The sequence below is a fragment of the Mus caroli genome, chromosome 11 (assembly GCF_900094665.2).
Source record: "Mus caroli chromosome 11, CAROLI_EIJ_v1.1, whole genome shotgun sequence".
Classification (NCBI taxonomy): domain Eukaryota; kingdom Metazoa; phylum Chordata; class Mammalia; order Rodentia; family Muridae; genus Mus; species Mus caroli.
The window spans coordinates 114,969,463-114,984,088 of record NC_034580.1 but is presented as its reverse complement, the minus strand read 5'-3'; the positions used below and the strand labels follow the sequence as shown (position 1 = coordinate 114,984,088).

Here is a 14,626-nt window from a genome sequence, read left to right as displayed (position 1 = left end):
TGGGGGTGGGGCCTGGACCCGGGATGTTGGGGGCGCTCCACGGGGAAGGACAAAGTTGCACCGAGGTCAGATGAGGTTGTAGAAACGCCCCAAGCCCATTTCGACAAACACAATGTAGAATTTGGGGGTGGGGGTGCCCAAGGCGTTATATGCAGGCCAGGCAGCAGGCTGGACCCTACCAGCCGCCATCCACCGCCAGAAGATCCCCGACCACCATCTTCGTTCGGCCCTAGGTCCTGTGGGGACAACCCCCCACCCTCAGGTGTTCAGTGTAGCTTGCGGCGCTCCCGCCCCAGGGGATCGATCGGCTGCAGGCGACGCGCAGCCTGGGCTCCCAGCCTTCGCCTCCTCCCCCTCCCCCTCCCGGGCTACGCAGGACGCGGCCTCTGAACAGCGTCCTCGCCGTTCCGGGCCGCGGCCAGACCGGGCTCCGGGCCAGCCAGGGAGGTGGAGACGCGCCTGGCCTTCCGATCCGACCCGCCCCTCTGCCCAGGGTTTTGGGGGAACCAGACGAAAGCGAGCCCAGCTACTCTGCGTGCTGCGCCCGGCGCCCCCTCTTCTCCCACCCAGGATCCAAATACCCCCTCGGGCGCGCGCTTAACCCTGAGCGCGCCGTGAGGCTAGAGCAGGGGAGGCGGATGGGGGCGGGGAGGCGGTGGCGCCTCGGCTGAGGATCTCTTCGGGGTCCGCCGGAGCGATTTTCATTTCTTTCCGGGGCTGGCTGCAGCAGCTAGCTCTGGTTGGGGCGGGGGGGTGGGGGGGGGAGAAAGAAAGAAATCTGGCCTGTGTGTGGGCCCCGCTGGGTTTGGGCGCGCGACGGGGGCACCCGAGAGCAAATTGCAAGGGGCGGGTGTGTCGGGGCTCACCTCCACGCCAGAGGGGACCCTGGGCCAGGCTGTGGGCTAGTGAAACCCACATAAAAAGGACAGGGTTTGCCGAGGCCGTTGTGTGCGCGTGCTAGCAGCAGCGGTGGGCAATTGTGTCGGCTTCAAAGATCATGTATGAAATATGGTCCCGGGGGCGCGGATCCCCAGGCCGGCGGAGCCTCGCGATTGAGCGCGGGGCTCGAGGCGGGTGGGCTCCTTCAGGCCAGCCTGGGGAGACCTCTTGACGTTGGGAGAGGTTGGACCAGCGGACGTCGCAATCCCCCACCCGTCCCGCTTCGGCGCCCGCAGACCCCAGAGTGCCGCAATGCGGAGGCACGGCCCTGCAGGGCATGTGTGGCCCCAAGGGTGCCCAGGTTCTGCCCAGGGCCACTGCCTCACTGCCCCGGCCCTCGGAGCCCGCGGCCCCGCCCGTGTACCCTGCCACCTCTTGTCAATCTGCACCGCAGATCCAGCACCACGCGGGTTCTTGGAGTGGGACCTGGAGACGTCGGGAGGGGGGCGGCTCCGCGGTGCAAATGAAAACAAATCCTTCGCGGGTGGTGTGACAGAGGGCAAAAATGGGGGTGGGGGGACGCGTGGAGGAGATCGCTGGCAAACAAAGCAGTTCTTCCTGGAGTGTGCAGGGGAAGGAGTGCAGGGCTCCCTCCCGCACGCCCCTTCTTCACCCCACCCCCGGCAGTTTCACCAGGTCAGCTCCCCCAAGCTAAGCCGCCGCTTAAAAATTGTTTTACTAACGTCAGCTCTCAAGTCAAAGGCAATTTCCCTACTAAGGACGTGGCAGAGAAACGAGCCCTTGCAGTTTGGTGGTCATGCCCACTGAAATCCCCTTGGCTGTCTGAAATCCACCCGGGGCAGCTGGTCCGGGAAGCTTCAGGCCCCCTTTTCCAAACAGAGCCCAGAGTTGGGGTCAGAGGGCGGCGATGGCAATCTCTCGTGGACCGAGAACCCATTCACCGAGACGGCTCCTTTAAGAAGTTTATTTTCCCCCTTCGGCACGGGTCACGCTTGTTCCAAGACTGGGTTCTCAGTAACTATTCTCCACTCTTCGGTCATTAAAAAGTTCCCAGCCTCTCCGGGATCGGATCCTTTGCCCTGCCTTTCTAAGCCCCAGCCTACGGCAGGGCGAGGGAACATCGCTCCTCTCTTGGGGCCCCTGAAGGCCCCTGGGGGCCCCAGCCCGTGGGGGCATCTGAAGGGCTTCTGTTTCTCATCAGAGCCGACGGAACTAGTCACCCTGTTTGGAAAGGGGCGGTGTCAAATGCACTGGATTAAGGAGTCTTATAAAGGTTCCCGTGGGGCCCCTGGGCATCCCCGGTTGAGAACAGGGGCCCCAGTAGAAGGCTTTGGGAATCCCGGGTTTGGAGTCAGTCTCTCCCGTGCTTCCCTCGGCGGTGCCCAGACAGGGGGTTGGGAAGGTAGGGACCGCCCCAAGGGAGGCTTTTAAGAAAGGTTTGGGCACATCAGGTGACCTCATTGGCCACCCCCCGGGCTTCTGCCCTGCTTTCTGCCAGCCTCCGTTTCGAGCTGGTGGGTCTGAGCCGTTCCTATGGTAGTTGTCACAAGAGGGTTGGTCTAGGACCTGCCTTCAGGTTAGGACAGGGATCTGAGAGTAAGTCACTTTCTTCATCTGCCCACCCTCCACGAGGACAAATAACAGCCTGAGAGAAGAGAGTTGCTGCGTTGGCGGCTACTTCTGTGTTTCGGCCACCTGCAGAGCTGTCCACAGAAAGGCCTTTGGAGAGCTGGGCAGTGGCGGGTGGGATTCCGTGTTTGAGGTGATTCCCAGAGGCACCCTTCGCAGTTAGGGAGCCCGGAGGTTCCTCTAGTTAGATCATATGTAACTCCAGGAAAGATCCTCTGCGCGGGAGACTGAGAGCTTTCCTTTCCCAGCTTGCGGAGTGGTTCCTGCGCAAACTCGGCTCGGTGCACCTAGTTCCTTTCAGTGGCCCCTGAGGTCCAAATCTGGGCCCCTGAGGGCCCGGACCCAGCGAACCAAGCTGTCTGCTATACAGCCCAACGCCCCTGGTGGCGGGTAGGCTGCAACGGCTGCCTGCCCTCCCCTGAGCCAGGATTCTGGATAATGCAGGAAACACCCAGAGTAAACAGATTTTCCTGGGGATTTTTGAGTAAAGAGACCGGCATTGTCGGGAAGCTCAGCTTCCCAGACTGAGGGACTGGCCTGCACAAAGTTGCTCCAGACCTTCTAAATGACCGGCTGTGCCTATGACCTGAGCGGCTGAGGGTGAGTGGGTGCTGTTGGACGACAGATCTTCACCCCATGACCTTGAGGACCCCTCTCTTTTTGACTGAACTGTTCCACAGCAGTTTCTCAACTTGAGTACAGTTAGGCACCTTGTGTGTGTGTGTGTGTGTGTGTGTGTGTGTGTGTATAAAACATCCAAATATAGTAGGGGGTGGCCCTTTTCTAGTGCCCCTCCAGCCCCAAGAGTTGGGGTGATGGTAGTCACCCACATCCCATCTTGCGATTCTCCCCTTCTTGGAGACTCTTAGATTTGGGCCTTATGATAGTTAGAGACCAGCCGTTACACACTCTCTTGTCTCCAGAAAAGGACCCCCTCCACCTCAACACTCTAAGGAGTAAATTCCGAGAGAGCTGCCGCTAAGCAACAGCGGAAGCCACAGTGTTGCAAAGTGGAGGTGCGTGGAGTCAGCGTGTGTGTGCAACTTCAAACTAACCGTCTGAAGACTTTTACTGGATGCCTGGGAAAACACAAGCCCTGGCAGGCTTTTGGGGGTTCACTTCTGCACCTGGCCCTTCGCAAGTCATCACAGCGTAGTTCTCACCAGGCATTCTGAGACGCAATAAAAGCAGGGACAGAGACCCGGACGGCTCCTTGCCCTCCCCCTCCCTCGACCCACTCTCCTCTTTTGCGCTTTTTCTGTCTCTGTGGACGCTCAGCCAAGGGATTGCGCAAGCTTCCTGCTCCATGTTCTTCAGGAGCCCTGAGCTGGGGCCCCGGACGCACCACAGACAAGGCACACCCTTACCCTCCCACTTAGAATGGCATGTTCTCTGTCAAGTCTACCCACTGCGACCCCACGGATCTCCCAGGCCCACTGTGGCGCCCTCGGAAGGCCGCGTCTGGCGCAGCAGCTCCCCCAGCCGGACGCTGGCGCTGAATACCCCTGAACGTGCGGGGCTGGCCGGCTCCGAGGTGCTAAACTTCACACTCCAGGGCTCCAAAGGCCGCGGCAGCAGGGCTTGCCTGTCAGAGACCAGAGGACGGGAATTCAGGAAGAAAATGTGGCTCCCTGGCTATGGCATTTCCCCTCCCCTTCTCGCAGCCCACTCATCCACCACCCCTCGGCCTCAACATCTATTTGGTCCTCCCCACTCTTACTTTTGAGGCTCTTCCATGAAGCCCCACGAAGTCCTCTTGGACCCCCAGTCAGACTCATTCACCCCCATATTATTATTCTCTCTCTCTCTCTCTTTCTGTTCTCCCGCATCTCAGACTAAGCAAAAGGCCTTGCTTAGAAACTGCCCCTTCCCCACGAATGAGTGAGCCAAGTGTAAATTAGAAGCCGTTCAGAATCTTGGGTGGCATCGGATTCAGAGCCCCTTTCTGCTGAGGTTCTTGAGTGCTAAATGCCCCTTGGCCAGCTGTTCCTTTGTCCCTGTCTTCGCCTCTCCGTGCTCCTCCACTTGCCCAAGTCCTCAGTCTTCTGGCTCTTTCTCTCCCCACCTCGCGGCCTAAATGCCGTGAGCCTGGCGGGGCGGGGCGGTGGGCACCGAGGGTGGGGGCCTAAACTGCCCCCGCCTCCATTCCGCCCCCTGCCGGAGAGTCCCCTGTGCTTCCAGAGCTCTGCTGACAGATGTAGTTGGGAGCAACTGTAAAGTGTAGCGGGTGCTTCCGTGGCCCCCAGCAGGGATCCCCGGGCCTTGCACAAGCAGAAACAGAGGCCAAGGGTGGGGACGGGAGAGTCCCAAGTGTCCGGCTGCGGATCAGAGTGGGCCCGGTCGAGGTGCCCACCCTGGCCGCCTAGGCAGACACACCTCTATTCCGCGGCCCCAGCTCACTTTCCCGGCTCTCAGATCCCTCCCCTGCACCTCCCCGCGCCCTCCTCCTCCCCAGCCTCCTCCCGCGCCCTCCCCCTTCCCTGCCGCCCAGACCGGGGGCCTCCGGTAGGCCGGGCTGCGCCAATCCGAGGCGCGTCCCGCCTCCTGACGCCGAGCTGGGCCCTGCGAGGCCCCGCCCGCTGACGTCCGGGATTTGCATGAGTTCTCGTGCCGCGGCGGCCCGGGCTCAGTTGTCTGAGCAAGCGAGCGAGCGAGCGAGCGAGCGCGAGCTGAGAGCCGGCGGTTGCAGGCAGCGGCGGCGGCGGCGGCGGCCAGGCTGTTGAGGGGCGAGTGGCGGCGGCGGGGACCCGGCGCGTGGCGAGGTCCACGCGCAGGATCGTATCGGGGCGCCGGCGGGAGCTAGCTGTGTCTGCAGCCGCGCCGGCCGCTTGCGCCCCTGCGCGCTCAGGTTCGGCCATGGAGCTGCCAGCTGTTGGCGAGCACGTCTTCGCGGTGGAGAGCATCGAAAAGAAGCGGATCCGCAAGGTAGGGGTGGCGCGCGGGTGGCGGCGCCGAGGCGCGGGAGCGGCGGCGGGAGCAGCGAGCGAGAGGCGCGGAGGGGGTGGGGAGGCTGCGGGCCGGAGCCGGGGATCCCGCGGAAGCTGATGGAGTGCTGTCTCTTCCCCCCTACAGGGCAGAGTGGAGTATCTGGTGAAATGGAGAGGCTGGTCCCCCAAGTAAGTGGCGGCGGGGGCCGGGTGCCTCGGCACCAAGCGCCCTGGCCGGCGGACCCGTGGAGCTGGTGGGGTGGTGGGGGAGCGGACGGGAGGCGGGGTGGAGGTGGGGTGGAGAGAGGAGGGGGTGGGGAAGTCGGTGGCAGGCACTGGGAAGCGGAGCAGCCGAGCCCGAGCCGGGCGCCCTGTGTTGTGCTCCGCTCTCCGGGAAATGCCATCACTAATTTATGCGCTAAAAGGAGCCGGAGGAGCTGGAGAGACGCGGGGCCGAGCCCGGGAGGCCGGCGGAGGGAGGGAGGGCGCAGGCACTGACTGATGTGCAGCAGAAAATGGCTCCTTTCCCCTTTCCCTCCACCGAACGGCTCCATATTGCAAAACCAAAAAAAAAAAAAAAAAAAAAAAAAAAATTTTTTTTAAAAGCGACGAAAATGCAATTGTATGCGTCCTCCCTCCTGATGGTGCAGGGTAGGGAAGAAAAAAGACAGAAAATGTTGGGAACTGTCACTGCAGCTCTTTCGATGGGGAATTTTTTTTTTTTAATTTGAAATGCGAAGGCACCGGATGGAGACAGGCGCAGGCACACACACACACACTCACACACTCACTCTCGGAGAGGGAGAGAGAGAGGGAAAGAGAGGCATATTTTTGTACTGCTGAGTATTTGGGGTTTGCTTGCCAGTGACAGCGGTCTCCTGGGCCTTGAGGGGGGGCGCTGAGCTGTGAGTTACCGGATTAGGGGTCCAATGCAGACCAGCTGAAGCCCTACTGGAGACTTGGGCTGGGGAAGGGAGGGGGACTGCGACTTTGCTTTTGGGCTGCTTTGCACGAAGGGTTTCTGGAGAGGAAAGTGGCCTTGGAACACGTCACAGTAACATGCTTAAAATTCTTGACGACTGCAAAATAAACTGCTAGTTTCGTTTTCTTCACCCCCTCCTTTCCTCCTGCCCTTGTGTGTTTATTTTAACTTGAGGGGTAATCAAGGGCCGTGTTAGGCCTTAAGAAACCTACTGTCTACCCTCCACATCCACAGCTTTTGATTCAGGAAGCCACATAGGGCCTTATGTCATTCCCAACCTGGCCTTTTTTTTTTTCTTACACTCTGCCCTCCCCCTCCCCCGTCCTGTTCCTTTTTCACTTGCAAGATATAACACGTGGGAACCAGAGGAGAACATCTTGGATCCCCGTCTGCTGATCGCCTTCCAGAACAGGTGAGCATCTCCTAGCAGCCTGCTGCCCTGGCCATACATAGGTGGGCCATAGGGGATGGATGACTGCTTGCAGCAGTGGGAAAAGGGGAAGGGGTGGGAGGGGGCAGGCAGGAGCCCCACCCCCAACAAATCCGGATGGGCAAGGCTGTGGCCTGGGCTTCTCTAACCAATGTCCTTGGCGGTTGCTGCAGCTTGGGAGTGGGGGCAGGGTAGGGCTGGGGAAGGTAGGCTTGTGTTTTGGGAAACTGCTGGAAGACTACGTGGGGATGACCCTGGATCTGCCTAGGAATACTGTACCTGAATCCCCGTGGCCCCCTCCCTTGGCAACCTTGGAGCCCCACCCCCAGAGCCTAGGTGTTACTTTCTGCAGCCACTGCTGGCTTGGCACGGGCACCTCGCGGGGCAGCTCTGAAGGAGCTGGCATTGTGAAACCGCCCCGAACGTCATGGAACTGAACTTAACCTTTTGACAGCCGGATAAAAGTTGACAAGGCCTTATGCCCCCAACCCCCGGGGGGAGGGGCTGGGGGGCAGTGAATAGATGCTGTCCGGAGCCTGAGCACCTCACAACCTTCGCTGCTGTATTTTGTGGGGTAAATTGCTCTATCAGATCGGCGGAAGGTTGGCCCGAGGGCATGAGTGAACGCTGCCTGGTGGTTGTGGGGTGCCCATCCTCCTGCAAACAGATGCTTGCCACGATGCAGCTGCTGCAGCTGGATTCACCACTGGTGGCTGTGGTTCGCTGTTTCGTAGAGGGGGGGGGAAGGGCGTGGGGGAGGGGGAGGAGTCCTCAGAGCCACGCCAACCCCAGCCTTCCATCCCTCTTTTATTTTGAAGTATTTCCTGTGGAGCATTTGCCACTAAAACTGTAAACTCTAGACCCTGAAAGCTAAAGTTGCTTTCTCAGAACACCGGGGGTGTAGGGCAGGGAACTTGCTCCCACCGACTTCACCTGGGATTTCTCCACGCTGTAACCATGTCAGCGGCTGATGCCATGTTGCATAATGGGTCCCCGAAGAATTATAATCCAGGCTGTTGCAATGCCATGCAACTTTGGAATCAGACCCCAACCCGGCCCCAGGGCATGGCAGAACTCCTCCGGGTTGACTCAGGGGCTTTGGGGTGGGGTGTAGCTGGAGACTGAGTCTCCGATCCAGAATTTGACAACCTCGGGAGACTGGCTCATGGAGGGCTGGGCAGGGCCAATCAGTCGCTCTTTGGGTGGCCAGAGCAAGCGAAGTTTGCTGGTGGTGATCAAGGCACCCTTACCCTTGAACTTTATTAATTTGGAAATCCGAGTAGAAAGGATCTCGCTCCTCTGAGGAGGCGGTGCTTTGGGTAGCCGTCCCACCCACTGGCTGGGGGGTGGGGTAGTGCCACTTCTGGTTCACCAGGTGGCTGAGAACCTGGCTAGACCCTAGCTAGCTTCAGAGGTAGTCCCCATCCCCAACCCCTAATTGGCTTATTTGCCGCTATGTAAACAAGGGCTCAGTCCTTCCGTTTGATGCCTGGCCTGTTAAGAAAAGGAGTCCTCCCTTTCAACCTTGGCTCTCTTTATCTGAATCTTAATGAGGTAGTTAGTATCCATGCTTCTGATCAGGAAGGGTCCCGAGGTCAGCTTGCACCTCCTGTTGTTTCCTGAATTCCTAAACCCAGTACACTGTCTGTAGAGCCACAGGCCCAAAGCTGTGCTCAGTGCGGTCAGGGCCAAGCAGCGATCTTCTGGACACCGATACAGTGTTGCAGCAGGTGGGGGAAGGGAGGGAGGAGCAAGTTTACATCTAAGTGTCACATGGGGGGACCCCTTCCTCAGCAGCTGGAGTGTTATGAGGAAGTTCATAAAGGTCCCCAGCAGACGTAGGCCATCTTTTGCCTCCAGCCGATCCCTACCTTTCTGTAGCAAAAGGAAGGAGGGTCGGAGAGCAGGGTGCTACTGACCTTATGGAAACCTGAGAACAACCCTAACCTTGCGGCTCTGTTCCCTCCCCCAGGGAAAGGCAGGAGCAGCTGATGGGATATCGCAAGAGAGGGCCCAAGCCCAAACCGCTGGTGGTGCAGGTGAATACTTTGAGCTGGTCCCAGGATCCCAGCACGAGCCCTTCCCTAAACATTGCTTCCCAAACTACTTATAGTTCCCCGGGGGAGCACCCCAATTGCACTAGAAGTTCTGGCCCCACCCCCTATGATGCAACCTCCACCCGTGGGAGCTGGAGTATTCCCGATGTTCCCGGCCTGCCATAGGGCCAACCTTTCCCCTTTTTTCTCCTCCTTAGGTGCCCACCTTTGCCCGACGCTCCAATGTCCTGACTGGGCTTCAAGACTCCTCCGCTGACAACCGTGCCAAGCTGGAGTTGGGCACACAGGGCAAGGGCCAGGGGCACCAGTATGAGCTCAACAGCAAGAAGCACCATCAGTACCAACCACATAGCAAGGAGAGGTCCGGTAAGCCGCCCCCGCCGGGGAAGAGCGGCAAGTATTATTATCAGCTAAATAGCAAAAAGCACCACCCCTACCAGCCAGACCCCAAAATGTACGACCTGCAGTACCAGGGCGGCCACAAGGAGGCACCCAGCCCCACCTGCCCAGACCTGGGCACCAAGAGCCACCCTCCTGACAAGTGGGCCCACGGAGCTGCAGCCAAAGGCTACCTCGGAGCCGTGAAGCCCTTGGGGGGAGGGGCAGGAGCTCCAGGCAAGGGCTCGGAAAAGGGCCCCCCCAATGGTATGACACCAGCCCCTAAGGAGGCAGTGACCGGTAACGGTATTGGGGGCAAGATGAAAATTGTCAAGAACAAGAACAAGAACGGGCGCATCGTGATCGTTATGAGCAAGTACATGGAGAACGGCATGCAAGCAGTGAAAATCAAGTCGGGCGAGGCCGGCGAGGGCGAGGCGCGCTCCCCCAGCCATAAGAAACGTGCTGCCGAGGAGCGCCATCCCCAGAGCGACAGGACTTTTAAAAAGGCAGCCGGTGCTTCTGAGGAGAAGAAAGCCGAAGTGCCCTGCAAACGCAGGGAGGAGGAGGCTCTGGTGTCGGGGGACGCTCAGCCCCAGGACCTAGGGTCTAGAAAGCTCTCCCCGACCAAGGAGGCCTTTGGTGAGCAACCCCTACAGCTCACCACCAAGCCAGACCTGCTGGCCTGGGACCCAGCCAGGAGCTCACACCCGCCCGCCCACCACCACCATCACCACCACCATCACCACCACCACCATACGGTGGGCCTGAACCTCTCCCATGCGCGCAAGCGCTGCCTCTCCGAGACCCATGGCGAGCGTGAGCCCTGTAAGAAGCGGTTGACCGCCCGCAGCATTAGCACGCCGACCTGCCTGGGGGGCAGCCCCGTCTCCGAGCACCCTGCCAACGTATCCCCCACCGCGGCCTCTCTGCCACAGCCCGAGGTCATCCTTTTGGACTCAGACCTGGATGAACCCATAGACTTGCGCTGTGTCAAGATGCGCAGCGATGCCGGGGAACCGCCCAGCACCCTCCAGGTGAAGCCCGAGGCTCCGGCGGTGGCGGCAGTGGTGGCGCCGGCCACCGCCTCGGAGAAACCTCCCGCTGAGGCCCAGGAGGAGCCAGTGGAGCCCCTGAGTGAGTTCAAGCCCTTCTTTGGGAATATAATTATCACTGACGTCACGGCAAACTGCCTTACCGTCACTTTCAAGGAATACGTGACCGTGTAGTGGGAAGGAATCGCGCCCACTGGGACTCAGCACCTACAGAGGTTCCCAAGGAGAAAACGCCCCAGTCGCGGTGGCCAGGCCCTTGCTCACTCCCTGGGATCCCGGTTGAGTTGTCCACCTCTCACTGTCTCCTTCCACGTGGTGCCTGCGGTCTCACCGCCACGTCCCCTTCCCTATAGGAGACCTGAGCCTTCCCTGTGGACCACCAGAACTGACCCCGCAGCCCCGAGGCGGTCTCAGAGCTATAGTATTATATTTTAACCGTGCTAACTGTCAAGTGCTGACTCTACTCCGGTTTGTACGTGGTGTTATTCTTGAAATGTATTGTTTGAGCTCAGAAGGCCCGACTATCCCCCTTAGGGCTGATATATATATACATATATATATATATTTATTTGTAGGTATTTATATATTGAAATATAAAAACCTAGATTTATGGAGTTTCCTCTAGATCATGTTATATTCTATATCAGACAGACTATTTTAAGTTGGCCTTTTCTTTCCCCTTCATTCAGTATTTTGATTTTATTTCCCCTTCTCCAGGAACTGCGACACCAGTAACCTTGGTATATATTTTTTGATACTGTACACATGGGTGTGTTGTTTCTATGTGCAAAAAAAAAAAAAGTTTGTTAAAAGGCTAAAGAGCTCTCTAGAACCTGCTGCTATAGAAATGTCTGAACTATAAGCTTCCAATTATTACCTGCTTGAATGTAAATATTAAATGGAGATGTTGAAGGTGCAATTCAGTGTCCAAGATTAGCTCCAGGGGGAAGGAGGACGGACCCTCTCTCACTCCACTTCCGCCAAGGTCACATGGAAAAAGACTGTCTCTAAAGCTAAGTCTTTGCACAAGCCAAGCCTGTGGGGTCTGCCAAGCCTATGGGGTCTGGTGTCTCTAGAGCGGCTCCTTCATTGGAAGGTGACTCAGTGTGGGAAAGTCGAGAGGTGCTAGCCTGGAAGAGTGGAGTGGGGGGAATGTATCAGAGTCGCCCTAGTCCCCGGGGCTTTCTGGCTGGTGATGCCCACGTAGCTGGCAAACCCAGTAATTTCTGGGTTGTAGAGGGGGGAGAAATGGGGGCGCTGCACCCCCACTTCCTGGATCCTGACTCTTAGGCTGGTGGCCTTGCCCCGCCCCTCAAGCCAAGCCCTAGAACGTTCCTCAGCCCTCCCTTCTGTGGGCCAGGATACAAGTGGAGTAGACCCCAACTCTTTGGGGGCTGTCCCGCGCTGACACTGTCGGCAGCGCTCCTCCAAGGAAGCAGAGGAAGTCCTTTCTCTGCCAGGCTCTCTCCCCGGAAACCACCAGGCCAAAGGCCAGGGCTGGAGCAAGTGAACTGCTGTGTTGGGGACCGAGGGCCTTCTACTGGATGATTTGGGAGGGGGCGACAGGGCGCTGAGTCTGGCCTGCCACCCTCTCTTCCTTAGCTGCGTGGGCTGGCACTGGTTGCCCATCCCCTTGGTGGCGACTAGGAGGTGCTAGGTGTGGCTGGAGAAGGGAAGAAAGGGGTTAATGGCCCCTAGGCTAGGGGTGCGGCTTGTCGGCCCAGGAAGCCACCACCAGCGGCCAGCTTTCTGCAGACACAGCGATCTTCCTCCTGGTTCAGTGGCTAAACAAGCCCTGGGGCCTCCGGCCTGGGGAATCTCGTGAGCTTCAGGATTCTCCCGGCTGGCAAAGCCTCAGTTCGGACCGAGGGTCGAGCCTAGAGTGACACCAGGGCAGAAGATGACAGCGTGGTTTGGAGTGTGTGTTTGTGTGTGTGTGTGTGTGGCAGGGGGTGCTGAGGTAGTTGAGGGGCAGAGTTGGGAAGGCTGGGGAAGAGATGGAGAGGAAGGCCTAGAGGGCGGGAGGCTCGATGCACGGAGTGGCCAGTTTTGGCTGCAGGCCATCAGCCGCTGGGACTGGGGGAGGGGCGCGGGGCGGGGGAGGGGAGGAGGGAAGGGAACCGCTTTTTTGAAAAAGCCTTTGGGAGTTTGTAGCCCCGGCTTTTGTGAATCGTCCCTCCCACTACCCCATCCCCGGGAGCCCCCTTCAGAGTGAGTTAAACACCCCTCCCCCTCTGTGTAATGAACGCCCTTTGCCACCCTGTGAGTGGAGGAGGCTGAACTTGCTTCTGGCTACCGGCCTGCTTAGCGCTAGAATTGGGCCTGTCCTTCACTGGCTGGTGCACAAAGGCCCGTGCCAGGCAGGAACCTCAGCCCCTGCTTTTCCAGTTCATGAGAACTGAAAACTCCCGAATGCTGCTGATCAGACCCAGAGGTGGAGCCTTGGCAGTAGGTCTGGCCCCTGAGGTGGCCCCTTTTCTGCCAAGCTTGGGGAAGAGAATCGAAGAGGCGGAAGATGGCTCTCCTGGATGGCTCCTAGTTCACTAGTCTTCCTGGAAAAGCCTGGTCTACAGGTGCCATGACTCCTTGAAAGCTGGGTATGGGTGCAGGGCCTGTGGAGTGGGGTGCCCCAGTCAGAGGGTAAATAGAGGGCCGAGATCTAAGGGAGCAGATAAGGTGCCCAGCCTGGTCGTCAAGACCCCCATCTGTCCCCAAGGGGACAAGGGCTTGCCATTTACTGTATTCCTTTGATGTCCCATGAGCATTGTGGCTTATTTAGTCCCCAAGTAGGCCAGCTCTCTGTGACACAGGTCTGAGGTCTTAATGGGCATTCCCTAGTTCTTGTCTTGATTCTGGAACCAAACTGGCTGGTCCCAATCCTGCAGAGGCTCCCCAGGACTCTGCCCTCTCAGCCCTTGGTGCTGGCCTCAGAGGACCAGTCTAAGGGATAGAAACAGACTTCCTCCTTCAAGGGGCCCTTGGGCAGAAAGGGTTCAGAAGGCCCAGCTCTCCTGGTGTGGGTGGTCTCTGACCAGCACTTTATAAACAGCTGGTCACAAACTCTCTCTTTGAAGAAGAGAGTTCAGATTCAAGGGCGAAAAGGAAGGCTCTGCATTTCTACACATACCCACACCATCCAAATGGCTTCTTTCCCCCCATCAGAATGAACCCAACCCGTTCTTACATGCTTAAGCCTCAGACACAGAGGCCAGAGCTAGGAGTTCAAAGGCCCCGGGGTTATTTTTGAAGCCTCCTGTCCGGAGCCGGCTTGACTACAGCTCTGGTCAACCAGTAGTCTGCCCTGACTGTCTCAGCTTAGTTCCAGAAGATCCAAGTTTATCCCACAGTCTTGGACACCACAGTTGGTGTCATTTGTTGGGATTGTCCCACAGATGCAGCATGGTGTGGGTCTAGAGTTGTCAGGCCAAACAAATAAGAATTTAGGGTTCTTAGCTCAATTTGGATAGCGTAGGCATATAAATCAATCACTAGCATATGCATGTAAATGCTTATAAATAAATAAGTACTTTAAAGGTTGATTTCTTTTTCTTATATGGGTATGAGTGTTTTGCCTGTATGCATATATGCACACCACTTTTGGACCTGGTGCCTGCAGAGATCAGAAGAGGATATAAGAATTGAAGTTGCAAGCTGCCATGTGGGTGCTGGGATCCAAACCTGGTCCTCTAAAAGAGCAGTTGGTACTTACAAGTGCAATAATATATACATTTCATATGTGTATGTGTATTATATATGTGTGTATGTGTATATATGGCAGATGTATATGATGTATATATGGCAGAGGATGGGATGACTCTGAAATTCTGTTCCTCTCCTTCTACCTCAAGAAAGCTGAGATCACAGGCATGCCCCATCATGGCTGGTTTTAGGCAGTGCTGGAAACCAAACCTGGGGCTTCTTGCATACTAGACTGTACTCTACATCCTCAGCCCTAGAATGAATCATATTTAGCATATACGTATGTCCCAGGGAACATTTGAGACAAACTTCTAAAGCAAAGGCAGATTTGGCACTATTTTAAGTGAAAATGAAATTTAGCTGGGTACCCTAGATTTGGTCTGGAAACTGTTTTAGTCCCAAACTGTCACCCTGTCTGCCCCTACGGAGACATCTCAATAGAAAATCACAGAGGGCCTGTAAACCACCAGCCCTGTAAAGGTAGTTACAGAAATGACTTCGAGTCGAGTGGCATGGAAAGGTGGTTGGGTGGCACGGGGCCCTTGCCTGAGATTGGGCGGGGGGTGTGG

The 14,626-nt window shown here is 57.6% G+C and overlaps 1 protein-coding gene across 1 annotated transcript; it reads left to right on the top strand.

Moving 5' to 3' along the window:
- Positions 1-5,163: 5,163 nt before the first annotated feature.
- Positions 5,164-13,897, top strand: Cbx4 (chromobox 4). Its single transcript, XM_021177758.2, has 5 exons — positions 5,164-5,454; positions 5,602-5,645; positions 6,785-6,850; positions 8,841-8,907; positions 9,123-13,897. The coding sequence occupies exons 1-5, from the start codon at positions 5,386-5,388 to the stop codon at positions 10,530-10,532; spliced, it is 1,656 nt and encodes a 551-aa protein (XP_021033417.1). The 5' UTR covers positions 5,164-5,385; the 3' UTR covers positions 10,533-13,897.
- Positions 13,898-14,626: the final 729 nt, after the last annotated feature.